At 38.5% G+C, this 27486-nt stretch overlaps 1 protein-coding gene across 1 annotated transcript in view; it reads right to left on the reverse strand.

Annotated features, from left to right (window-relative positions):
* Window positions 1-27486, reverse strand: part of SHQ1 (SHQ1, H/ACA ribonucleoprotein assembly factor) — a 52666-nt gene extending 25180 nt beyond the window's left edge. The window contains exons 1-11 of the mRNA XM_080625506.1: window positions 27464-27486; window positions 26233-26307; window positions 24597-24769; window positions 23226-23290; window positions 22276-22398; window positions 21350-21501; window positions 19799-19911; window positions 18055-18182; window positions 8097-8251; window positions 6301-6354; window positions 3630-3753 (exon numbers count right to left, since the gene is read on the reverse strand). Of these exons, the coding sequence (XP_080481632.1) occupies window positions 3630-3753; window positions 6301-6354; window positions 8097-8251; window positions 18055-18182; window positions 19799-19911; window positions 21350-21501; window positions 22276-22398; window positions 23226-23290; window positions 24597-24739 (1057 nt within the window). The 5' untranslated portion in view covers window positions 24740-24769; window positions 26233-26307; window positions 27464-27486. The remainder of the gene's footprint in view (window positions 1-3629; window positions 3754-6300; window positions 6355-8096; window positions 8252-18054; window positions 18183-19798; window positions 19912-21349; window positions 21502-22275; window positions 22399-23225; window positions 23291-24596; window positions 24770-26232; window positions 26308-27463) is intronic.

The following is a 27486-nucleotide window of genomic DNA, read 5'->3' on the forward strand; positions in this document are numbered from 1 at the left end:
AACTTTTGCATGGAAAGAAGCACAGCAACTTTTATGTCACAGAAAAAAAATCACAAATGAGTTCTCTTCATTACTGGCTCATAGACAATAACTTCAAAATCAGTATTATGCAATGGTTACAGTGTCAGTAAATACAGACAGAACTAGCCCACATCACTTATAACAGCTCTTTACAAAAAGAAAAAGGGCTCCATGTATTTACACAAAGACACACCTGACGAAGCTCCGTTAGTCAACTGCCAAATGCAGTATGCACATTGTGTTGGAAATAGCATTGTAGCTGGATGTACCACTACATTTCTTTTCCTTTATTAATCCTATCCAAAGAACAGGTAAGTACAGTAGATAGCTGCTGAATTTTGAACACTATTGCTGAAGTATTTTAAGTATTATATACCACTAAAACAGCCTACGAAAATATCTGCTGAAGACCGCAACATTCATCAGCTTAATGCATTCAATTTACAATTAACACTTTGGCAGGAAGTATTAATTCAAAATAAAGTGTTTCAACCACACACAAGGATCCTTAATAGCTCAAAAATGCGGTATTCTGCACCTTGGAAGCGATCCACCAACACAACTCTAAGATTTTTAAAGCCAAGTCACATAACTTGAGGCGTAACAATTCAGTCCCATCAAAATTCTTTTGTATTTTAAAATAAATTAGTTTACTGTGCATATTATTATTAAACCATTGTATTACACTATGTCCCAGCTTCTGCTACCAACATCCTGAAAGAAACCTCAAGTCAGGATGCGGCTTGTGTCAACTCAAAGCAATTCTCCCTTTAAGGTAAACACCATTCTCCTGCATCTATACAAGGAGGAACAGTTTTGCGTTAGTATTTAATTGAATTTATTATCTGTTATTTGACAGTCATTTTTACTTATGTTCATCAGAAATATATTGCAATACAGTGCCAAACTGGGTAGGCACCATTTCCAGCAAACAAAGAGGGTTTTGTAAAAGAGGGTTTTGCAGAGGATTTTGTAACAGAAATTCCTCAAAAGCATGGCTCGACTTCTAGTGAAGTTTGAAGGAAGAAACATTTAGACTGTTTCCCAATAAACCAGCACAGCACAGACACAGAACAAAGCCAAACCTGCTGCATTTCTTAATTTCTTTCACTGCTTCTAAATCATTTGAACCGTCAGCTAAATAAAGCTGAATTTCTTCTAAAGCTTATGGCAGTGATTTTAATACAAATCACTGAGGTTAGAAAAAACAAGGCAGGCCTATCTCCTGTCCCACCAAAGAATGGGTAAGCATAAGAAAAATACTCCTCCAGAGAAGACGGGGACTTTGCTCTTGGAGCAAGACCATCATGAGTGACACCAGGAGACCATGATGACAAGAACTACTGGGCCACTGTGCTTTGGAAGCATAGGGTAAGGAGGTAACGTCAGCCACACGTCCAGTGTAGGAGGATGAATAAGGAAACCTGAAAGAGTTTCTACAAGATGCCACCTCCCTCACAAAACTGCTGCAAGTATTTTGTTGGATCATTGAATGTTCACTCATCCATTCACCGTTTTCCATCGTAGCATTAAAAGAAAAGCAAACAGCTTACCTCTCATGTACTCTCTTCTTCAGAAAAAGATCTAAGAGTCTGACAGCTCTGTATTTCTGTTTTGTTATCAGAATTTCATTTTTTCCACTTATGAGCAGCAGTATAAGCCAGAGGAGATAAGTGAAGAGGGAGAGATACATCTTCCCCTTAGAACTTCACTACCTGACTCTTATAATGTAAATGGTACTTTGAATCATCAATAGTTTTTGGCAGTTGTGTTTTGATTGCAGGGGTTTTTTGTTTGCTTAGTTTTTCTGGTTGGTTTGTTTTAATCCTGCAACTCAAAAGCATTGAAAACAAACCAAAGAGCTGCTTCTGAGTGATTCTGCTGTCCAAAAAGTAATACATGTACCTAGCACTTAATGCTTTTATTTGAAAGTAGTAATAAATAGAAAAGTTGCAAGTCACTTTAACAACCCAAGATAAAACATGGCTGTGTACAATTGCACAACTGAAGCTGGAATAACCATAGATTTGAAAACCTGGTCTGTTACATGAAAGCTGTCTGGGATAAACAGGGAATATATAAATAAATGTCACTGCTGAAAGAATAATTTGCAGTCATTAAGGTGACAGCTCCACTCCTGACTGTGAAACAAAACAAAGCTACATAGTGTGCAGTCAGCTGCCTTTTCTTCAGTTTTAAATTAAATTTCCATTATTATTTTTATTTATTTTGCAACAGAATGGTTTTCATGGTATTCACTGCTTGTTTTTTTAGGAACAGCTCTACTCAGCTGTTACTTACAACAACCTTATTTTCCTAGTAACAAGCAGAGAACTAAGATAACATATGCAAGTCAGATTTCGGTCTCTGCTTCTAGCAGAGAAAAATTATATAGGAAGGGCTAAAAGAGTAAGTTTTTCTGCTGACGCAAATTCAAGATCTCTGCTCTTCTCAAACTACCACTGGACTTGCACAGTCACCTCAACCATTTTGCCTTATTCCTACAAAGAGCTATAACATTGAACATGAATTACAAATCCACCTCTTGCTCTCAAATGTGTGATTCTGTATGGGGGACACAATGGAAGCGTTTAGGAATAAAGAATGCTAATAGTTATTTTGAACAGGAAAAGGAAAAGAATTAGTGGACTGGCTCAGTTAAACAACAAAAACAACCCACAAACCAACAGAAGATCTAATTCTAGAAAAAGAGACCGGCAAGGAGAGCAGGAAGCCCACGTGAGGGTAAGCTTCCTTTCTGTCAAAATCTCATCATCACTGACAAGGGTTACATTAAAACAGTATTTCTTTCAAACAGTAAGTTATGCAGAGAAGCTGCCTAGATTTGCAACTACAAAACCATGATGAGGAGACCTTAATCAAACAGAACAGTTGGAATAAATGAAGACAATGATGCTTTACAAACTTCCCTTAGGAGACAAAATATGGAAGTTATCAGAAATCCTTCCAATCTTTTTCAAGTTTCAGTTGGGTAATTAAAGAACACAAAGAACAGCAGAAAACACAGTGATTGCTGCTATACTTGTAAGAAACCCTGCTTTGAAATAAAAACTTAAGACACCTTCAGAATAGGGTCTAAAAAATTTATAGCATCTAACCTACCATAACAAAAGCTTCATTAAAATGTTCTTGTCCAACAGAAAAATCTCTTTACAAACAAATACAGTATAGAGAAAAATACTTTTAAGAGCCTTTCGCTAAAGCTTTACCAATCACAGTTTGACAATCCTGATCTATCAAACTACAACACTGAATCAAAGACTTTTCTAAAGATGATTAATGAAATTTATTTGTATCTTTCATTCATAATATTTTCTGCCATGAATAATACAGCCGAGTTTACACCACAACTGCATGCATTATCTGCTGGCTAATAAATGAGTTGCTTCAGGGGCTTTTCCCTGCTAAGGACACGAATTTTGTCCTCTCCCCAGCCCCATTTTCACAAAACCACAAGATGTCCAGAAGTGTCACTATCTATCAAGTGTGGGTGAAACTGGCCAAAGGATTAGAAGAAATCATTAGAAACCCCAGACATAAACCGAATGTGGCTATGTGTCATCACTTCCAATCCTTAAAAAACTTACCTAGTTGCAGTATCATGACTGTATCACTGAAGGCACGCATCACCAATCCAAAATGTCTGTATAGGGGATAGCACAGCACTCTTCTTCCGAAAGATACCAGGACATCATGAATGCTAGTGAAACTCTGTGTGTATCAGTGAAAAATCTGAATTAGTCTGTGTGCTTCCCTATACAAAGAATTAGGTCGTTGTTTGCTTTCCTTTAAGGAAAAAAGTCGTAGCAGAATAGAGCACATTTAAATATATTATTCATCTAAAAATGTGTATTTTAATAGCTATGGAAATCAACATGTTCAATAGAAACAAGACACTGCACGTTCAGTTTGCATGGCAGATTAACTGAAGTCCTATACGTTTTAGTGGTTTTGAATTAAAAAAAGAACTTAGAGAACATTAGAATAAAACATCTAACTCAAGCCCTTGCCATCCTTTAGATTAAAGCAATATATTACATCTGTCCCACATTATTACATATATTAAGGGGAAACTATAAAAAGCCTTTTAAGAATAAAGAAAAATTAAACCCACATGATATTAACAAAATACATGTGTACATGTAAGATATTTAAAAATGATACATGACTTCGTCTTTCATGAAAATTACAGATATTTGAGACAGGGATAAATATACCTGCTCAGGGAAAGCAGCTCATTGTCCTTCTTCACAAGTGAGGAAGACCTCAAATTTACTCAGGCCAAAGGCATTAACTTAAGAGAGTGATTTCCTTTCCAGCTTCACTTTTCAAGACAAAATATTCCATTTATGAATGCAAATCAAAACACCTATTTCATCTCGAACTCTCAATTTATTCAAATTAATAAAAATGCTTTGCTGACAACCAGCACTTTTTTTGCATTATAGAACTACCTCAACCCATTTTTCATTTTACTGGAGCACCGGTAAGCATTTAAATAATTTATGCTTTCTTATTTAATATTTAGACTCTAAGGTGTGTACATGTCACACACAGCAAAATGGCAGTCAGTTCAATCAAACCATAGCTGAGGCAATTTTGTTTACAGATTGATGAAAACACCCGCCTCTACATGGTTTGTAGAACAGATATAGTTATTAACAGCTTGGTGCCAGGAGACTGAATTTTCTGGGTGTGAAATACACTGTTGGCACAGACTGCACTAAGAACTTATATATTATAGGATAAGCACATGCAGAAAGCTCCTTCACTATGTTTGGACGTGGACCTGAAAAGAACTCAAGATTCAAGATGATTACCGCATTTTAACTGCATTTCTTTGTGACTGCAGAACATTCAATGGAAACAAATTAAAACAGATCTAGAAAACCATAGCACTGAACATAACATTCACCACTACAAGAAACGTTTGAAGGACTGAACCCAAAAATCCTATCAAATTTCATTTTGCATCCTGCAAACTGATACTGGGCTCAGTAACTTTAGGAACGAAGCTGGGACAGTCCTTTCTAGCTTACTGCCACTGTAAGAAACTGTGGATTACAGACCAGGTTAAGTTCCTTCCACTTTCAGGATCATAACAACTTAATGATACAGGCTTGTGTGGTTTCAGTAAACAACGTGAAAGTGCAAAGAACAGAATTCAGTTTGTTTCCTCTAGTCTATGTTGGTTTCAAAGGGCTAACAGCAACTAAACAAACAGGGATGTGGCAATAATGCTGCAAAGAAGGGGGCAGGTAAAGCAACACACGACCACTAACTGCAAGAAATCTGAAACAAAAGTATTCAGCATCTAAAAGATCACACAACCATTAAACCCTGAGACAAAAGTTCTACAACCACAGAAGTCTTTTTGCTACAAGAATATGGAATTTGGAATTCACCTTCTCCGTGACAGGAAGAAAAAGAACCACCAACCACCTTTTGATTGAGTTGTAAAAGCTTTTCCTATCACTGGCTTTCCATTTGTGTCTGGGCTTCCCAGTTCTGCTCTCCCAACGTATTCTGAAGCCACACAGCAGAATTGAGGAGAAGCCAGAAGGTGCCCCATTTGCAGGCAAGAAAAAGAGTGAGCTAGAAGTGCAGAATAATGAACTAGGAAGGCTGAAGAGGAGTTCAGCAGTCAAAAAACCCAGAAGTGAACAATAAGCTGCTTTATCAGGGCCTGCCATCTTTAAAAGTTATTAAAACATGTATCTGAGGTAGGACTTACAGGACACACAACCACTAAGAAATTACAGTCCTTGCTTTTTATGCCCTGATATGCCCTTTCTATTTTAACATGCTTTTGACGATTAAATAGGAAGTATCTATGACTTCCGATCAAGGAGCTAGGTAGCTCTGTTCTGTTGCCCTAAGCATGGAGTTGCACACACATGTGAAGATTAATTACAATTACTTCCTAAATAAAGGTCAGAATTTATGAATCAAGCCCAGGAGCTCAGGACAGTGTGTGGACAAGCAGCTTTTCTGTGGTGCCTAACCTCAGCTTTTCCAGAATGGGCGAGAAGGCGGCCCATTCCCAGACAGATGAGAGGTCATATGCCAGCCTGTGGGGAGTGGTAGTAGCTGGAAGCCCAAAAGTCACAATCTATTTCTCGTAACATTTATTAAAAAGAGGACATATACTTAATTCATCTTCATACTGAAACAGTAAGCTTTCCACAAAAGCAACATCCACTACCAAAACCAAATAATACAGCAAGCAGACAATGCAAAACTGAAGTTTTAACTTACCTCCAGCCAGCACAATGTTGCACTCAGTTTCCTTATGTTCCAAGACGATTCAACCTGATTTTAAGAGGAGACCTTAAAACAAGTGTTACCTAATTCAACATTCACAACTGCTGGCAAACTATTTAAGGTAACATTCTGGCAGCAATTTTAGAACCTTTGTGAATATGAAGCAGCAATTATTTTATGTGCATTGAAATGGCCACAGGACAGCATTAAAAATTATATTGCAATGCAGATGTTAAATAACTGAACTGGTTTCCGTATTGGGAATACCTAGCCTATGCAGAAAGCCTTTTAAATACAAGAGCAATCACAGAAAACACAGTTTTTCAGTGGAATTCTGTCCTTTTTCACCAAGCAACAAACTTGATTCAAAGCTCAAGCTCAAACGCCTTGTTTCGTGAAAACAGCTCAAGACTCTGGCTTTCAAAGAGGCTACTAAAGCCAGCAGTACATGTAAAATGTCATTACAGATTCACAGTATTTGTGTGGTAGTGTGGTCTAGTGGGATGATTAGGGCAAAAAGCCAGGAATGACTGGCTCTAGTAAAGATTTGTATGGCCTGAAGATCTTGGAGGGGTGTGTGTAAAAAAACAGAAGAAGAAAAAAAAGACTACAGTGTGTTTTCCACATATACCATACAGTTATTGCAAAGGTCACTAAAGGATTGTACAATTGTGTTCCTTGCATATTTGTGGTTCTGTGCAACACTAACACACAACACAACCGTCTCAGATTATTCTGTTGAATAAACAGGTCTGGACATTTCTGCCATTCTAAAATCCATGCCCCACACGTGAGTCTGATTAAGACAGAATGGTTTGGATTATATGTTCTAATATTTTGATTAAAAGCATTTGAGAAAACACTGTATTGGTTTATATCAGCAGAGGAGATGCCAGACACAAAGCTGTATCTGGGAAGTGAGTCCATTTCAAAAAGGCAAGCTGTCCACAGCACAGCATGGAATCTATCCTTAACTTCCACTCTTAATTCTTAATATCCTGCACAAAGCCTGGGATACAGAACATAAAGTCAAGCTGGCTGCTGCTTGTGGAAGAGATGGGCGAACACCAGAATCCTGAAAATGGAAACATGCCTTCCTGCCTTCCTGAGTGTTTGAACACTGTGCATTAGCATTTTATTATTATTTCTTTTATATGTGTCAATTTTAAAAGTTTTAAATGCTCGCTCTGGTTTCCAGAATGCCCCAGGAAACACCTTTCATGCTCTGTGCATAAGCTTAAAAAAAGGTACCCACCAAAGAAAGCAACTGTTGAAAAAACTCACTTTTTTTAAAGGCATATAATGGTAGCCTAATGCATAGTTTTAGTTTTACAGACAATGATTTCCCATGCTCTTTCAGAATCCAAATCACTAGTGGTATTATTACACATACCTGTTTGCAATAATACCTATTATGTTGTAATTCCCTATTATGGAACTGTCCAAACTACAGAAGGAAAAACCATCAATGTAGAAGAGTAATTATTTTGTGAACTCAAAATTTACATAAATCAAGACATATCACAACACAAATCAGAAACAAACAATTGCCTGGAGTCTCCTGCAACTGCAGTTCTCTTCTACAGCTAAAATGCTGCTCCAGAAGAGCAGAAGTCTTTAGAAATCATACTAAACCCTACATGCATCCCAATAGCTAGAGATGTAAAATCTTTCATTTTAACTTAATTACATATTTTTAATGCTTGGAAGCAAATTCACTTTAACAGGTAAGTTTCCTAAACGACAGCGAAGGGTCCTGCAGTAACTTCCTGAAACTTTTTTTGACTTACATTCTTGTCTCCTTCGTTGACACGGATTTCATAGCAATAGGCCAGAAGGATATCAATTAAACCAAGATACACATGATGACGGCTTCTTTTATCCAGAAGGTAAGATTTATTTGTGAACTTCCTCAGCTGCTCTCTCTCTTCCTCAGAGAAGACAACTATAAAAAGTCAAAGGATAATTGATTATGAATTTAAAGCTGGCACATTCATTTTAATAGGTGGTAATACTACTTAAACAGTCTCTTTAAAAAGAAGCATGTAACTAATCACGGGTCACTCATCACTCAAGAAGAAGCCTAAATCATTCTTACTTTCATTTTTAATTTCTATTAAACTCTGTCATGTTCCTTTCAAAGTCAAGTTCTAGCTCTGCAATGTACTGCATGTACCCACCCCAAAAGTGCCAAGGATTTCTGTGGACATCTGGGTATGTTACCAGAGATAAATGCATAATTAGGATCCAAGTAAATTTAAGTCCACATTGTATGGGATAAAAAAAAGAAAACAGGATAAATATATATATTTTCTTATTGTGGAAAAGGCTAAGAACTAAAGAAACAGGGAAGGTGAAAAAAGGTACAGTTCTGCATTTCCAAGACTTACCAATTTTGACTCATGACCTAGACATGATTTAAGAGCTTCATTTATGCTGTGTGATAACATCATTTCAGTGTCTGAAGAAAAAGAAAGATCAAAATCCTGATCCCACCAATGTTGGTATGAAAGCTGTACCTCCTTCCAAAGCCTTATGGTATACTATGTAAGAGACTGTCATATTTTGCTTATGTTCAGTATTTAGAGTGGCTATATTGAGCCTACCCTAAGAATCTTCTCACCCAGTACTTCCTCTTTGAGATACGTAAGGAAGACAACAGCAACACAGGAGGCATGTTGTGACAATGCAAAGTATTTCTTTAGAAAGAGTGGCAAAGACACAGATAGCTAGGATTGAATATTGCATGGTAACCTTCTGAAGAGTACTTAAAACACTTCAGAAAGGATGGCATAAGTGCCTTGAAATAACAGTAGAGATTAAGTAGATAACTGACGAGAAGCCAGCCCTGTACAAACTCACTTATCAAGAAGCCATTTAGTACAATTAAAACAGCCAGAAGCCAGAGGTAAGAGATTTTCAGCCAGGCTGCATGGAGCACAGGCATTCCATGTCAGCAGGCTCTGATTCACTGAATAGGACAGATGTAGTGAGCACATTTTGGTCATGCTACAGAAGAAAGTTACAGGCACAAGGTGACTTGACAGGAGAGACATGTTACTAGCCTGACAGCTGATGCTTTGCTGCATTGAGGAAGTCACACTCCGTAATTTCTTCAAGCACCAGTAACACTAGAACCAGCTTGAGTTTACAATACCATGACTGAAGGAGATTTCTCTAAGGACAGGAACAAGCCTAAGACAGCACTCTTGTCACACTTTTAAATGAAACCCTAAGTGCCAGGAGTAGGTACATGATGTATGCCTTAACTCACTGAATTTTAATTATTTATTCTAGGGAAGAGGGCGCAAAACCAAAACCTTACAATTACTACTGATGTATCTCTTGAATTATACTTTACTACCCCTTGAGTCACTATGTTCTGGCACGCTTACGGGAGAGGCCAGAGAAAAGCTGTTTGAAGATGTACAAACTTTAAAATGTAAACTAATTAATTGCTAACACACTAAGCTGAGGATGTGATACTAAATATTAATATGTTCATCACCCCAATAAAGCACCTGAGGAGTTCTTGCTGGACTGGGAGGCAGCTGGGAAGGGTCAGCCTTTGTGGTTCTGAGACTGATCCTTGAGTATTGCTGAGCCACCATCTTCCACCAGCTTCATCAGCATTTACACCTTGACCTGATAACTCAACAGTTACTGCCCTAACCTGATCCCCACTTTTCCAGTTTCGGCTTTTAAATGTTCCACATTGGTATTTACCTGTGGAATCCTGGAACTACTAACAATCCTACCTGCAATTTGACTATTCCTGTTTTCCTGCAGACTTTCTCACAGTTCCTTCCCAGCAGCAGGAGCCAAGGTCACACAGCCGGGCACAACCCAGAATCCAGAGCCCTGGACTCCCGGACACAGCTAAATATCCGCAGGATTGTGGGATGTTACAGCATGGGTTACAGACAAAAAAACGGTTACAACTCCTAGTAAACCAAGCTCCTTTTTACAGCCCTTGACCCTTTCTTTATCATAAGGATGATGATTGCATGCATGCTCATAGATATTTCTCCTCAAACATTGCTCATCATTGTTTTACACAATCCACGTACTCAGGGATTCTGAGGCAGGGAGTCTGCCTTTAAGACATGCAGTTTCTTTATCCCAGGAGCCTTCTACAAACTTCCTTATTTTATTATGTGTTTTGAAACAAATGTCAGTGATGTCAAAGGCACGTATATACGCACACACCTCATCTCCAGACAAAGTTACGAATTAGGCAAAATATTGTTGAACGTTTCTTCTTTATGAACTTGTAAAATGTTTCTATCAGCTTCATAAACATGAAATACTTCATATAACGTCTACAGACAGTTCTTGTGAGCTAAACTTTTCCCTGGAGTCAAGCCAGTCTCCATTTATTTATAAGCTCCCACAAAAAGAAATTCCAACTTTTATATCATCTTGAGAAAGCCTATCTCTCCCACTTGCTATGATCTTGTACAAAGCGACTATTTAGCAAGACTACAGCAGTTCTGTTTCCCTGTTAATGCAACGTGGTTCAGTATTACCCCTTATATCACAAATACAGATGATTAATCTATGCTCTATCAGCAATTTTAAGTTCTTAAATCACATTGATTCTTCAGTGAGCCACCTCTATCACTCACATTAAAATTATCCATAAAACCATACATGCAATGTTTTAGCACATTTGAAAAACATAAAATCAAACCATTCTGTAAGTTGCTACAGTAGGGTGGGTTTAATAAAGTATCACAACAGGGCGTTTACAGTTAGCAGGTCCAACTGGAAGTTAAAGAAGACATTTCCAATTTCAGCCGGCTTCCACTAGAAAACCCTCTCCTCAAATACAAAACAATTTATTATACAAGCATATGTAAGTGGCACTTCCACCCTCAAGAAAAGCACAAAAGAGAAGAGGTGAAACTGAAGCTAAAGATGCGAAAGAAATTCTGAGAGGTGAACGGCCAGAAGTTTGCTAGCAAAGACTACCACAGCAGATCAGAGTCGTAACACTTAAAATCACTTCTGATGACTACAGTAATGAAGAAGTTTGTTAGAAAGATGGAAATTTTAAAGTTTTACTAACAAGTATTGGCTAGATTCCCTAAAATCCACATTGTAAAGGAATACATAAATGTGATCCATACATTCCCTACAAACAGAAAGCAAAACAACTCCAAGTGAAGTTTACCAAACATAAGAGATAAAGTTTTCTTCCTCTAGAATGCAAACTTTCTGAAGCATCTAACATACACAACTGGACCATAAACACAGAAACTGCAAGTCTACTAGAAAGCAATGTCAAGATGCAGACTAGACAACTCCAAAGATAAATGTTACAAGATGTTCATTAACTCAATGCAAAGTGCTTGGTATTCAAAATAAAATTTCTCTCTCTGGAGAAAACATTTCAATTTTACAAATAGGTATCTACCCATCCCTTAAAGTTTCTGATTAGTCAATTATCCAGGCCTGAAACTCATTATTAACAGCCAAAACCACCACCTACTTTGTTTTCCCAATTCAAAAATACAAGTACATACTATAAGACTAACAAGTAAAACTGCATTTTCTGCTATATTAATTAAGCCTGTTCATTTTTGTACACTTGTGTTACCAATGCTTTAACAGTATCTGTACAACAATATTAGTTTCGTGCAAAGCAGCGTCTGCTGCTACTTATCAAGTACTGAATTTGCAAGTTTTCCTTACGATTTATTTTTAAATGCTTTGTACACTTGTCAGTGCCAAAACCATGCTCCTTCTAGCCACAGTACAACTGTGTATTAATGTATGCATGTCTAAAGGAACCAAATTAATCTCACATCCAGAATTCCTGATAGATGATACAGCAGAGATTAGCCTTACTTTTTAATCATCTCCTCCACTTACTCTAAACTAGCCATTTCTCATGTTAAATGTATTTCAAATTGCCCTTCAGTACCCAACTGTCAATGAAGTACAGTTTAATCTTTAAAGGGGAGGATGAGGTCTGACAGCCAGAGGGTGTTTTGTTATGGTCTTACTGATGTTTTACCCTGACAATAACATCACTTAAATCAAGCCAGCATAAGATCCGTATCTCAAGACTACTATGACACTTACGGTTTTAAATGTGTTAGAGGCACTTAGATAAAATGTGCTATCTGGACAGATAGCTGACTTAGTGGTCAGACTCAGAAAATAACAGCAAAGTATAGGTCAGGAAGGAGCCAGGATAATCAGCTGGTCCAGCCTTCTGGTGAAAGCAGAGCCTTGGCTTATGGTCCCGTCAAGCCAAGTTGTGAATTCCAGAGCTACCCCAAAGGAAAAGAGCAGAGCTAACTACCACACTCTTACATTAAAAGAAGAAAGGCAGCACTACTCTGACAAGGAAGACACCCAAAGACTTTGTTTAGGATCAGCATTTCCCACAGTGCTGGATACTGCCTTAAAAAAAACCACTTGGTAACAATACTGTAACCTTAAATAACTGAACTAATGAAGCCAAATTTTCTACTGATTTGTGTCTGGATTTGTTGCTAACTGGTAAGATGTGAAAGGTTACTGACACTTTCCACAGTGCTGACATGCCAATAACATCTTTCCTGCATGGGCTATACAACATCTAAAAAGATGGCACTGAAGATCCAATAAATGCACTCTTCCCCTTCTACAAGGGCCATTTTTTTAGAACTTGTAGGAAGAGGCAATCTTTAGAATCACGAATCATGGAATCAACTACACTGGAAAAGAACTTTAAGATCATCAAGTTCAACCATTACACCAGGACCCACGAGAACTCTGTCAAGGAGACTGTGATCAGACAAGCCTCAGTTCTTCAGGAAGTGAGCCAAGAGCCCTAAAAACATGAAACTGACCTCCTCTGAACACCTATATTTGCTCTAAACTATGATCCGTCAAATCTGGTTTGTTCATCCCTCCCCTTCCTTTACAATCCTTCCATTCAAAGTTTTGCTTTATCATCTTTTCTTCCTCTAATTCTCAAATCAACATTTATAGCATATTTCCTCCATACTAATTCTGGTGCTCTTCCTCCAGGCATTCTCCATAAAGTCACTGGACTTGAACAGTCTTTCCTGGATCTTGCAAGTTCCTTTATACTAATTTTTGTCATTATTCTTTAACAAATCTGCAGTTCCTATAAACCGTATCAAACCCATACATCATTCTTTCTTCCATGTCTTATTGTTCTTGCCTTTTCAAATCTGAGATACTTTACAACAGAGACCTATCATTTGTCCTATCATATGATATGTTAAGAATTTTGCATGAATGAACAGCAATTTTTCCTCACATGAAGAATACCTGCTCCGCAGCAGGAACAAACACATGCTGCAAAAGCCCAGAAGACTGAGTAAAACAAGTAAACAGATCAATTGCAGAAATCTGGTAAGTGATTCATCTTAAACTTATGAATCTACAACTAATGGTTTATCTTTGAGCAGAGTCCTCCTGAAAGGCAGATCTTTAAAAAGAAATTGCTTCCCAATCTATAAAGAAATCAGAAAGACAGAATGGTCACTGGTAAGCACGACAGGTTACTGCAAACAAAATAAAATATCCTTGGAACACACAGATGCAACATTAAATACATGTTAGCCTGAGCCTTTGAAGATCCTTGTGCTGCCTAAAAGGGAGTTTTTACAGTTATGCAATTCAAAGTAGAATAAAAATTAACTTTTCACTAAGTTGAATGTGACTGTTAGAAAACACAAAACCTTTCATCTGGGATCTGTAGAAGCAAGACTGTAACATAAACTTCAGCAGCAGTAGAAAGCAAGGGCTTTCCAACAGTTTTGTTCCCTCGTGGGAAAAAAGGCTGTGTAATTAGTTAAGCTAGGCATTATAAGCGTGAACAAAATCTGGGCCTTTCAGCTTTAGAAAACGTCCACTCCAAAAATGGTATTTTGCTACAAACAAGCTGGTGAAACCTACTCTCTCGTATTTCCACTGGTTCCTCAGCCACACTGTAAGGGCAATACTCTCAGCTGCTGGGTGGCTAGTAAGCTGGGGGACGGGGGGGATAAACAAAAACCCCACAAAGGGCAAGAAGAGATGATACACAGCAAAAGGTAAAAAAGGGGCAAAAGAAAGAACAAACACATAGGACAATAAAAGAAACTTTAAAAAGACAAAATACACCACACGCACACGAGCTGGGAGAAAAGTAAAGAGGTTAAATAAAAATAGATTCAAGGCAAGGACAGAAGAGAGCTGAAGACTTTAAATTCTAATGAGAAGAAATGATCCAAAAAGGACAAAAATCTGGTAATGAGACATTCAAAAACCTGATGATGAAAAAATAAGAGAGAGAATAATCAGGGCTGAAAGTAAGAACAGTATCAACCAAACAAAACATGCAGTTAATTGTAGTGCCATGGGAGAAAAAGCAATCTGTATTTCTAATTGCTCCTTGTAGCCAAAGGCGTTATAAAGACAAAAGTAATCAAGTTTTTGATTCCAAGGAACCAATGAAGATAAAACCCAAAAGACATCAATATAAACTAGCCAAAGGAAGAAACAAAACAAAAATACTCTTAGTTCAGGGTTTCTGAATCAGAAAACTTACTTTGAAAGAATCTGGTAATTTGTGTCACTTTCCCACACTAAACTTACATTTCCACACAGTAACTTGAGAAGTCAGCTCCCAGTAACATTCCTAATTCCACAGACACTGTGTAGGTGGGACCTGTCCGAATGGCAGCAGTAACAAAGCACAGAAAACAGGGACTCTAAAGGTACCAAGTGTCAAATTTTAGTCCCAATACCCTAATACTGTGGCAGCCTGTACTGTACTCCACCATCAATAATGCTTTAACATTGGTAAGACAAGAAGGTAGGAATGGCAGTTATTTAACTTCAGTTAATAACCCTCTAAAAAGATACAGCATTTCATGTTGGAGGGCAGCAGGCTTCCCCAGTATGAGATGCTGCACACCTGACAGCTATTTCCATCTGATCTCTCAGTTTTTATGTTTTTGTGGACGGGCTTCAGGGAGCACATGTTTAATTAAGAACACAACCTTCCTGCACACAGGACAGGCAATATTTCTGCAAGCTGGCTATATTACACCTATCACAAGTTGTACACCTTTTAAATACCCCAATATTTGACATTTCTTTACAAGCTGTATGCTTAGAAGTCCTCATCATGAAGGACAATGGAAATGGCCTAATTTCAGATGCTTTTCTGAATAGAAAATATGAATTTGCAACTCAGGAAGAAATCTGGGTACTCTTCATTTTATGCCTTTTTTCCATAAGAAATAAAAAGAAACTGCATGATGGCTTCAATCCCTCCTTCTTTATGCCCTTAAACTGGTTCAGAAGCAAACAGGGATACACATATACACAGGCTCAAAGAATTACCACACACCACGGAACATACTGCAATATGTGTTTGTGCCCCTAGAGCTCCTGTGCTCAAGTACCCTTTGGCTTTTTGTAGTTAAGCACTAGTGTTCAAAGGCTTCTTACTACAAGCACACTCTAATGCCAGTGACAGCCTCCTTATCCCTCTAGCTGTAGAGCATACCTTCCTTTAATGCAGACTTCTCCCCAGTTCTAGTGGAAATAACATTTCTCAAGTAGTAAAGAAGGCCCTTCACTCAGCATGGTCCTTGTTGCTTTTATGTGCCTTTTTTATGTCACTTTCACTCACCAAGCATGCATACTGGAATACATGTTAATGCAGATACACAGCTGAACTGCATTCAGCTGGTAAGAATTCCTGAATCTGGAACTCAGATTAGCCAGACCATCCCACTGATTAGATAAAGCATAAAAGCAATAAAAAACCACAGGTAATTCATCCTATTGATAGTCAGACTCCAGGTCCAAGAACCCAGACCTACCTTTTGCCCTTTTGCATTGCATTCATAAGAAGCCTTCAAGTAGAACCTGTACTCCCTCTCATGGTGGTTGCTTTCACCACAACTCACTCAGGTTTAAGAACCTCCACTGGTTTCAGATTCCCATTCTGCCCTTTGCCACCCCCATCTGCTGTTGCCATTCAAACACCCTTACCAAAACTGAGGTCTTTTTAAGGAAAAGGGTGGGTTGCTGTCATGAACATAACCCAGATGGCCTCTCATGTTCCTTAAATTTCCTCAAGATGCACTAAACTACATGAGCCACTTCTTTCAGCCATAGGAAGGTCACATTAAATTCTTTTGATCATTCCTGTTAAATGCATCTGTTAAAACAACAGTTTTAGAGAAAGATGATCCTTTCTGTAGCTCAATTTTCTGCATAACTTTCATTAGCTTGCCAGGCTTTGAGTAGTTTGTCTGCTGTTGTTGTCCCTGGAACCCAGCAACATACTGTGTATTTTTTCTTCAGAATTTCAATTTGAACTAAAACCATCCTTTATCGATAATATCATCCAGCAGTTCTTCCTTTTCATTATATTCCTCAACACAGGCAAACATTAGCAGTGTTTCATTTACTCAGGAGTAAACAGATGAAAATAAACAGAGGAACCCCTCATTATTCTATTTTCAAGCCTCTTGTACCTTTGTACAATGCTTTTTAAATCAAATGCTTATGGTGGATATAATTTACAATTTCTGGCTATAGAGGCTGAAAAGAGACCAGTAACCAAGATCAGATTACATTCATAGTGAAGTACACAACATTTACACAGATTCCATTGTTCTGGAGGAAATGTGAAGGTACAGGTATTATTAGTGCACTAATATTTGCTAAGAACCTCTGGTGAAGGGATTATCATTATCTACTTCAGTAATGTCGGATTTTCCTACTACACAGGAAATGAACAAAGGACAATAAAAGAATATGCATAATAGTAACTTGTAATGGCTCTCTGCAATCACTGTGTACAGACAGGTAACCTCAGTTACCTGTTAACAGTACTGCTACAAGGTCATCTACTAAACCTGAAACCATCCTTTTTAGTTTCTAAAAGGACATAAACACTTTCCTTTGAAAATAAGTCTCCAAGACCCATAAAAGTATCAGTAGAGTAATAAATGCCACAAGCATGTGTGCTACTGTGTCAATAAAACAAGACATGCTCATCTGAGCTAAATGGCTGATATTAGTACAATCTTCCACAGCTGATTCCTGCAAAACTTGATGTGAAGTGTCTGCACCTTATTTGGAATTGGGCACAAAACCCAGTTTTGGCAATTTTTTTCCCGTTGAAAATACAAGTAAGAAAGGGAGAACAGTTATTTGAAAAATCTGAAAAAAAAAAAAGAAATAAGCACCAGCAACAAAGGACCCATTTTCTAGCTGTTACAATCACTAAACAAAGATAGGTTTGATTTGATTTCAATTGCTATGACTTACTGACATTCGTATCTCCTTTGAAATCTTAAAGATTACAGCAAACCCTTAAAACGGAACTTTCTCTTCATTGATACCTGAAATTCTGAAACAGCCTTTTTGAACAATTAACTCCAAAATTTGTTCTGTAGATGAAAGAGATCACACACTACACTAGGCAACTAACAGATAAAATGCTTAAGATGAAATGACCACTTTATAACATACTGTTAATTACACACACAAGTGTCTCAACATTTCAGTATAAAGCTGTCCCTCAGAGAATCTATTATTTACTGGAGGACAGAAGTAACAGAACACTCCTTTACAAAGAATGGTTAAGACCAACAGTTGTAGGGTTAAAACCGTACCTTTTTCCCTTAAGAACAATAACCTAAAAGAGAACATGGCATCACAGCAATTATCATTCAAGCAACAAGTGCTCTTATATATATACACATATATTCTCACCAACTGTATGAGTGTCCTGATCCTGATGACTTTCCCCCTTCAAGGCCGTCATTTTTTTATTAGCATCAACCCACCATGGTTTGTACTTCAGAACATGCTGAACAGCTTCATCTTCAAAAAAATCAGCACTAGGGGGAAAAAAAGAAGAAAGAAAACAAACACCAAAACCAGTCGTATGCTATTTCAACTAAAGTGTATGTGGTTATATTTTAATGCATACATAGAATACACCTGACTTGGCTGTAGGCTATTTTCCATACATCAGAAATAGTTTCTGACATAAAAGCAGAAAATAATCATTACTAAAGGCATAAACAATATTCTCCTATCTTACAATATCCCTTCCTCACTTCACTTCCTCCACCTTTTCTGAGCCACCCAGAAACCTAGGAAATTGATGAGCTTGCAGCATGACATGAAGGTGAACAAACCTGACTTGTTCTGGGTGTTAAAGGAAAACACTCTAAAGAGAAGAATTTTCAGACAACGTCACTGGCAGCAAACCGCATTTTACTGGGAAGCACTCCCACTTGGTGCACTTTTGTATATACTTTGGGGAACGGTATGCAGCTGAAGGGCAAAGACATAATAGGGATGGGGACGGACTTCTAGGTAAACAACGGCCTGCCTAGTGTAGCGAGGTGAAAAAAGAAGAGTTGTACATGAATTCTGGAAGAGAGATTACCTCCACCTCAGCACAAAGCCACTGTGGTAAAAATCTCAATATAGCAATTCTGGGAGGATTTATACAAAGTGATTCAAGTTCTAAGCCTCCTCTTATTCAGCTTTTTCTTCACAACAAGCAATCATATAAATACTGAGAACTAAAAAAAAAAAAAATGCAGGAAAATTCCTAATACCTTCCTAATCATCACACAAAACCTGTCAAGTCTCCTGAACACAGACACAATTTGCTTTACTCTCATACTGACAGTTTTTTGTTGCCTTCCTTCAGTATCTTTATAAAGTAACTAAAAGAGATCAGCAAATGTGCATTTTCCTGAAAGGCAACAGAACACTTGTTTGCCAGTTTCTCCCTGATCTGTCCTCATCAGGATACACAAGAAAACATTTTTTGTTGAAGAAGGATTGGTATTATCTGAAGCAACCAAAACACAGCCTGAATGTTTGTAGCTCATCTACCAAGCCAGAACACAGGGTCTAAGATGGAAACTTACAATTACTGTCATCACATTATAGGTTAGGAACTACTTCAGTTCTAAGTGAAATGCTCTTCCAAGTGATGGTTCAAGAAGGCTTTTCTATGTGCTACAGAAACACACAGAGCTGCCTCCGAAACACCTGATGGGAAAAAAAAAACAAGCTTGCAAAGATAACTTCTGAAACAACTCCAAGTGTGTTAAGCCTCCCTCTCACCAACAAAACACAAGTACTAATTTTCCCTACCAGGGACTATGCTCTTTTTCCACCAAATCAATCTTGCAGGAGTCACAGTATATTAATAGAGTTTATGGCTTCACTTTAGTTTACTTATCTGGAAGTTTCTGAACCTAACTTGACCTGAAATACTCAAACTTGAAAGGCATGAAGAATCACTTCCACCTTCATGTTCATGGGATGAAGCAGAAAGAAACACGAAGTCTTGGTTTGGAACTTTTCCTCATTCTGCTGTAAAGCTATAATTTCCAAAAGTAATCTTAAACTCAATCATTTTTGAAAAGAAAAAGTGAATATTTCAATTGAGGTACTTCTACTTGACTAGGTGATGTAAATCAATACTCACAAGTAATGATCAGGCTCAAACTTGGCAGCCTCAGCTGCCAGACGTTTCCTCCTACGCTCATCTACAGCAGTTTGGTCTGGATCCTTAATGTCAATAACATCACTGAGTTCATCCTGCAAATGCAACAAAAAATTATAGGACCAGGCCACATGTATCACATACAAGATTTATTTAGTAAGAGTTTAGGAAGAATGCTTATCAGCATTACTACACTGAAATCCCTAGATGCTCTTCAATCTCCCTTTCAAATCTTCCAAATTCATGCTCCATTGTGCAATAAAACATCAAAATTCCAAAGAAATTCAATTACTTGAAGCTCCTTAGAACTCAGGATATCACAAAGTCTATTCAGGCTGTTTTATCATAAGGCAGTGGGTTACTCTGCATTATGATAAAATCTGCAATGTTTAACAAAAACACACAATCACAGAGACACGATAAAACCCACAGATACTGTTTTTGTAACTTTTGAGATTACTCTCACAGCCTGAAGTGGCCATACATTAGTTAATGGGCAACTGCAGTAACATTTAGGCATCATTAAGTAGTGGCACACTAAAGCTGATAGAAAATGTACTTCTTCACAAATTTAATTGTAATAAACTAGTGTATACATCCTAATAGCACGTAAATGCATTCTGATAATTCTACAATTCATGCTGTAAGTACAGTTACATAATTAAGCTGCTTTAAGGAGCTACAACTTAAATTGCTTAACACGTAACTGTAAAGTAACTGCATTTCAAAGCTCCTATCTTAACAATTAATCTGCAAAAGCGAATTGCAATGCATCAGCATAACCCTCGTAAATCCCCCAGGTACCAGGTGGACAGACAGCCTGAAGAGTGCACACTTCAAAAGTTCCTGTCTGGTAAGAAGAGTCTAAAATAAAAAGTACAGTGAGAAAATCACCACAAATTTCACAATGACAAAAAATTTTACTGCAACAACCACACAGATTAGCCAGCTTTCATTTGGTTGTTAGTTTTGGTTTGGTTTTGATTTCTCTTTAACTTAAAAAGTAATTAAAAGGCATGGCATCTGAAGTACACTGCACACTAATGTTAAAAGAGTTTGAAGTCAGAACAGAAGACAGTACCAAATATAATGCAAAAGTGTTAAAGCAGACTGTTAACAGCCTTCAGACTGTTTGCAGCTTGTCAGAACTCTTCACCTGGCACGTGGCCTACTTTAGAGGCCTTTTCCCATGCCTTCACAGGCCAGCTGAGCCATGCTGGTGATGGCAGCACACTTCCAGAGCCTGATTTTACCAAGGGCCCTATTCAGCCCTGTTCTCCAGTGCTGAAATTACTGCAGAGACAGATCAGCCTCTTGACTCTGCTATACAATTTACTCAATCTTGACCACTCCCTACTTCCACAGGGACAAGGATTTGTCTGTACTACTACATGCAAAAGCAGAGTATTTTCAGTAACAGAATGGGATAATGGAAAACAGTTACTAATGATTCCCTCCTGTCCACAGAACAAGCCTGGAAGACTGCCCAATACCCAGTACTTTTATGATAGGAAAAGGCAAAAATGCATCTACCTGCAGCCGCTGGAACACCCCAGACCGCAAGTTCCCAAAGCCATAACAGTACTGTAGTGGTAGACTGCTTTCTGCACTGTCTTTGTAAGGGGTCTGCTCTATTTCCCAGTCAAATTCTTCTTCCTCCTCCTCAGACAACTCAGCAGAGGCAGCTATATGTATTGCATGGTCAGAGAAGGAAAATTATCACACAGAAAATACCTATGTTTTAATAGAAAGGCAAACACTGGTGATACAATAAGCCTTCTTCACTTTACCGCACCTTCTAAGAAATCCTACACAATGCTGGGTCACACAGGCAGATGCTAATACCAATAATCCATAGGTTCTGCTCCAAATTCTACAACTTTCAAAAATGAAAACCAGGAACACTAGAGTTTTTAACTGTATGCCCTCAAAGACTGAAATAATTGCTGATTATTCTTGCTGATTTCAGCAAGATCAAAACTTGACGCTGAGACAACACTAACCAGGAGCAAAGCCATGCTATCAACAATTGAAGAAAAGCATAAGAAAATTAACCACAAATAAACATTCTTGTCTGTTAAATACTGATGTTAAAGTCACCCACTAGAACCTTAATTAGCCTCTACCATTTGAGCTACAGGTCCAGTTGTGCTAGTGTGTAGAAAGCAGAAGACTCAACTGTGTGTGGTGGATACAGCCACTAGAGGGGTACAACGATCTACAGAGGATGAGCATAAGCTAAGTACCTCTTGGAAAAATGTAAACATAACTAAGATGACATGCATATCACCTACAATACTTCTGTTCCTATATTTACCCATACTTTCAGATCCATTCACAGCCTTCTTGTACCTTAGTCTAGACACTAACAGAAATACTGTAGTTTTCTACATGTATCACTATGTAGTTCTATAACTATTTTGTTATGTACGTGTATAAATAGGATTGTTTCGTCATACCTATCTCTTCTACTAACGGTTTTGCTGATCTTGATTTCTTTGGTGCTAAAAGAGATGTCAGCATATCCAGTCCCTCAAAATACTGACCAGGAATCTCCTTGGGTAACCGAATTGTAAAAGTTCCTTAAAGGAAAGTCAGAAAATAGTTATTGCATGAAAACACCCAAAACAAATGAAAATGTGCATTTTCTTCTAATGAAAGACTCATAGAAACCAGGACATACACATTTCACTATGCATCAATTTCTGTGCATGTTTTTAACCTTAGTTCACAAGTTTCAAAAAACCCAAGTATTTTAATGATAGAATATGAACGAGAGCATTTAACAAGTTGTGGTCTTTTGACTCACTTTTATAGAAACACAAACCTTCCACCATCAATCAAGCAATCAACAGATCACAGGAAACTATATTCAGCAATCTATTGTCCTAGTCAAGCATGTAATAAAGACTTCGCAAGCAGCAAATTCTAAGTTTTATTGGTAGGCTTCACCAATTTTCACCTAATTCCAAAAGGTATGTATTTTATTCCAGAAATACCTTCCACCTTGAAGTGTGGAGAAAGGCTAATGCCTTCTCTCTCAAAACATAGCCAAGGGACTGCCTCAGGATTATCTCATTTCTACTCAGCACTACCTGACTTTGCAGATTTACTAGGCAAATAATCTCAGTATAGTAACATGTCTGGCCCCCACAGGGCTTGAAAAGGATGTGTACATAATTATTTCACTATTAGGACAGTTCTGGACACATCCTTTGAGCTTAAGGATGGCCTGAGTACATACAAGAAAACTTGAGTAAGACTTTTTCATGCTAAGTAGCATAGGAGAAATTTTACCTTTATTTACACTATTGTATATTTCACTAAAGTACTATGTAATTCCAGCATAACATATAAATTATTGGAGAGCATTTTTATTGACATATATAGTAATAACATTAATGAATACCTTTGTCTGCATTATAAGATGCTTTTTCTCTGCCATCTTCTACAATTCTTCCAGGAAGTGTCAACCTACAAGCAAAAATAAGATGCCTCATTGAATGCCTCACTAATTCTACAACTTAATGTCTCAGCCTATAAAAATGCAAGGCATATTCCAAAAGTAGCGAAAAGGACTTAGCTACATGACTCCTTTTAACAGTAATGGAAGTCATGCAGTTAAATCCCCATTTACTTCAAAATCCGTTTCCCTAAATATTGGCACAAGAGATCAGCATCTGAGATGAGATTTGTGACTCCTGGCTCTCAGCCTGGGTGAGGTTACAGCCACCACAGAGATGACACCCTTTGCATTATACGCAGCACTTGGAAGATACTACAATTTAAAACCTATAAGCTAACCCATAGTGACAGGATATGAGAACTCTCAAGAGCTCCTGTATTGCTTATTCAGAATAACTAAGTCACTCATTCTACCAGTCCACTAAAATCCCTTGTGGTCTACTAATGTTTAAAGCGGAAGCACACCCAAGAATATAGATAAGGATATAGAAAATAAGAAAGGTTAATAACTCGTCATGCCAAAGGTTCTCTTAACACTCTTACACCAAGATTGCCTCTTCTTCCTTTTCTACAGAATAGTGGGGACTCTACTATCTAGAGAAAAGATACAGCTGGAAGCTCATTTCCTACTGCCTCCACTCACATGGCTTTTCTCTTATGTTATTAAGAGTGCATCAAAATCCATTCAATCAAAATCAAAATCCATTCTTCATCAAATATACCGCGTCTCGCTCTCAACAGGCAAAATACACATTTGTTCTACACATCTTACATCCAGAATTGTTTTCCCATTTTACAATTAACCATTACAGAACAGTTTGGGTTGGAAAGGACCTTAAGATCATCTAGTTCCAATCCCCTATTATGGGCAGGGATGCCTCACACTAGACTATGTCGCCCAAGGCTGTGTATAACCTGACCTTGAACACTGCCAGGGATGGAGTATTTATCACTTCTTTGGGCAACTTGTTCCAGTGCCTTGCAGCTCTCACAGTAAAGAACTTCTATTCTTTCATAATCATCATCATCATCAATTAATATTTAATCTATTAAGCTACTAATCTTTAATAATAATCTATTGTAAAATAAATTTAGAAAAGTATTCCTTTAAACTCCCTTTAACGTAATTTAATGCCTAACAATGAAGTGGCCAGATCCATAAAAACAATCCTTTGACGAAATGGGCTGTTTGTAGTTGACAGTGTAAAAGCTGCAGATAAGGAATGTTCTGAAGGGACCAAAATGAAGTTCATTCTCTACTGACTGTATCTATTTAAACAAGTTCAATTTTTGTTTAAATCCTTCCACTACTTGCCTGAGGAAGTATGGCTTAGCGTAAAATTTAAAATCTTCCCCTTCAAAATACACATCAAACTCCGAAGCTCTGGCATAAGGCACTTTGATTACTATTGTAAGAAAGTCAGGATCCTGGGTCAGTTCAAAAGCTGGAGTTATCATGATGAAATCAGCAGGAAAAGCCGTGTGGCCCTATCAAAACAGAAAAACAAGGAAAGACTATTGTAGTTTCCAACTTATCAGAGCAAACGGTATCTCTTCAAAATTCTGTAAGAGGAACACTTTAGATTCTAACAAAAGTATCTTCCACATGCTGAAGAAGAAAACACAACAGCAGCAACAAAAAAGTTATCAAGAATGTGAAGGTACCACCTCTGTGCTTCTCAAAGAAATAACTGAATGTAAAGGAAAGCAAACACTTGGAGCACAGAAAAGCACCTATTACGCTCTGTTTAAAACCCACTAAAGTCAGTCCTGGAACTTGTCAGCTTTTTGTAGCTGTGGTTTATAACTATGTTTAAATCTTTACAGTTCATTAGTGAACTGATCACAAATCTCTATTAGAAAATATTGAAAAAAGGTAATACTTCCAAAAAAGTAGGGCTGTATTTCATAATTCATACACCTATTAACCAGAACAGAAGCAAAAGATTAAGTACACCCCAAACAGATTATATGGGCACACACACTAAGCATACTGCTGTATTCAATGCATAATGGGATAGCATGCACACAGTAATTCAAAGATGCTCCTTTGCAGCACGTTCATGACACAAGAGCTTAAACATGAGCAGCTGACACACTCAGGATGTCCAGTGTGACCATGCTTACTACTTTGATCAGTTTGCAGGGGTTTCACAAATCTGAAGAAGCATCCTAAAAACCTCACATGCCTTCCTGTCCTGGGTTCAGCAGTAGCAGTCATTTTTTCTCCTTCTTAGTAGCTGGTGCAGTGCTGTGGTTTTGACTTTCAGCATGGGAACAGCGCTGATAACACCGATGTTTTTAGTTGCTGCTCAGTGATATTTACTCTGACCAAGGACTTTCTGAATCTCATGTTCTGCCAGGGAGGACAGGAAGCCAGGAAGAAGTAGAGACAGGACACCTGACCCAAACTAGCCGAAGAGGTATTCCATACCACAGCACGTCATGCTCACTATATAAACTGGGAGCAGTTACCCAGAAGGGTTAGATCACTGCTTGGGTCAGGTTGGGTATCAGTCAGCGGGTGGTGCGCAGTTGTATTCTCTTCCCTTGTTATTTCCTTTATCATTATTATTATTGATGGTAGCAGCAGTGGTTTGTGTTATACCTTAGCTACTGGACTGTTCTTATCTCAACTCATGGGAGTAACATTCTTTCAATTCTCCTCCCCATCCCTCCAGGAGCAGGGGGGAGGAAGGGGGGAGTGAGTGAGTGAGGACTCGCTCTCCCAGTTTTCCTTGACTCCCCCTCCAGGAGCGAGGAGGGAGTCAAAATGTAACACAGCAGCAGTACCGGAATTAAATCCCCTAGAGGATACCTGCCACCTCCTTCACCAAGTGTTTCTTTACGGACAGTTTATGATTAGCATGCATCAGAATCATACATATGTATGTACATGGGCATGTGTATATATTTAGGAGGAGAGAAGGAACTTACACAGTACCACTCACCTGATACACAGCTTGTCTGACCCTTCAATAGCTCCTAAATGCAAGGCACTTCCTCGGGTTTAGCTTAGATTTCAGCTGGGGGGAGAGGAGGGAGGAAAGGGACTTAAACAGAATCACACATCTTTGAAAACTGCAAATTAACTTTTTCAGACAAAAATATTTTTACCAAAAAATGCAAAATATAACTATTATCTGGGAAAGAGCAAGTTGTCACTGACTTTCACAGTTATCTTTATTAAACATATTCCCAATCAGACAACTTCATGAGAGCTATATTAACAGATTACACTTTTTCCCCCCAAGGGTAATTACCTCATTTGACAAGTATGAAAAATAAATAAACTCCCGTTTCATTGTATCACTTGATTCAGGGCAATATTCCCACCCTTTCCAGGCTGAGAAGCTGCCATGTGTTTACTGAGTTGTAACTAGATAAGAAATACCTGGCCTGAAAAACACCTGATGTACACTTCTGTGTACCTTCTTCTCTATCCAAACACCATACATTGCCCAATGAGAAAGGATAAAAAGGAACAAAGCCCCATTTAGACCCTTCACGGATAACGTGCCAGCCCGCACGTTTATTTTCCCCATACCTTTTCCCACTTCCCAGTACGGCCGCATCTTCAGCATCCCGGACACTAATTAATGACCCCAAATTCATCTGGAAGCTCCCACGCAAATCCCAGGTATTTCACAGACCTCAGTTTAGGAACCACTGACATCCACCCCACAACATCACAACATTCAATCCCCAGCAGCACTTCCCACAACCGAAAATCAAAGTATCCGGAAATAACTGAGCTTCTCAGCCTTTTACTAGAGAAAAGTAAGAGCAAGTAGAACTAAAGTATTTCTGTTGCAGCCAGGGGCTGACAGTAAAACGGACAAACACTTTGCTTTCCCTCAAAGCACCACGGTAAGGCACAATGTGGCACCGCTCCCGGCAAACTGGGTCAAACGCCGGCTTTCCAGCCGCACCGGGGATACACAAGGGGAATCCCGCCGGCCTTACCCCAAACGACCCCGAGTCGAGCGGAGAAGCCGCTTAAGCCAAGGTGACGCGGTGAAGGAAGGGATGAGCCGGGCTTCTCGCAGAAGACCCGCACCACGGCTGAGGGTAGCGAACCGCCACCACCCCTCGAGGTCTCTGGGTGGGGGAAAGGCTCCGAGACCGCGGCTGCTGGCGGGAATCCCGCACAGCTCAAGCCATACCCCCTCCGCCACTCACCACGCCGCCGCCATTCCGCTTCC

This window comes from Psittacula echo, assembly GCF_963264785.1.
Source record: "Psittacula echo genome assembly, chromosome: 9".
NCBI classification, from domain to species: Eukaryota; Metazoa; Chordata; class Aves; order Psittaciformes; family Psittacidae; genus Psittacula; species Psittacula echo.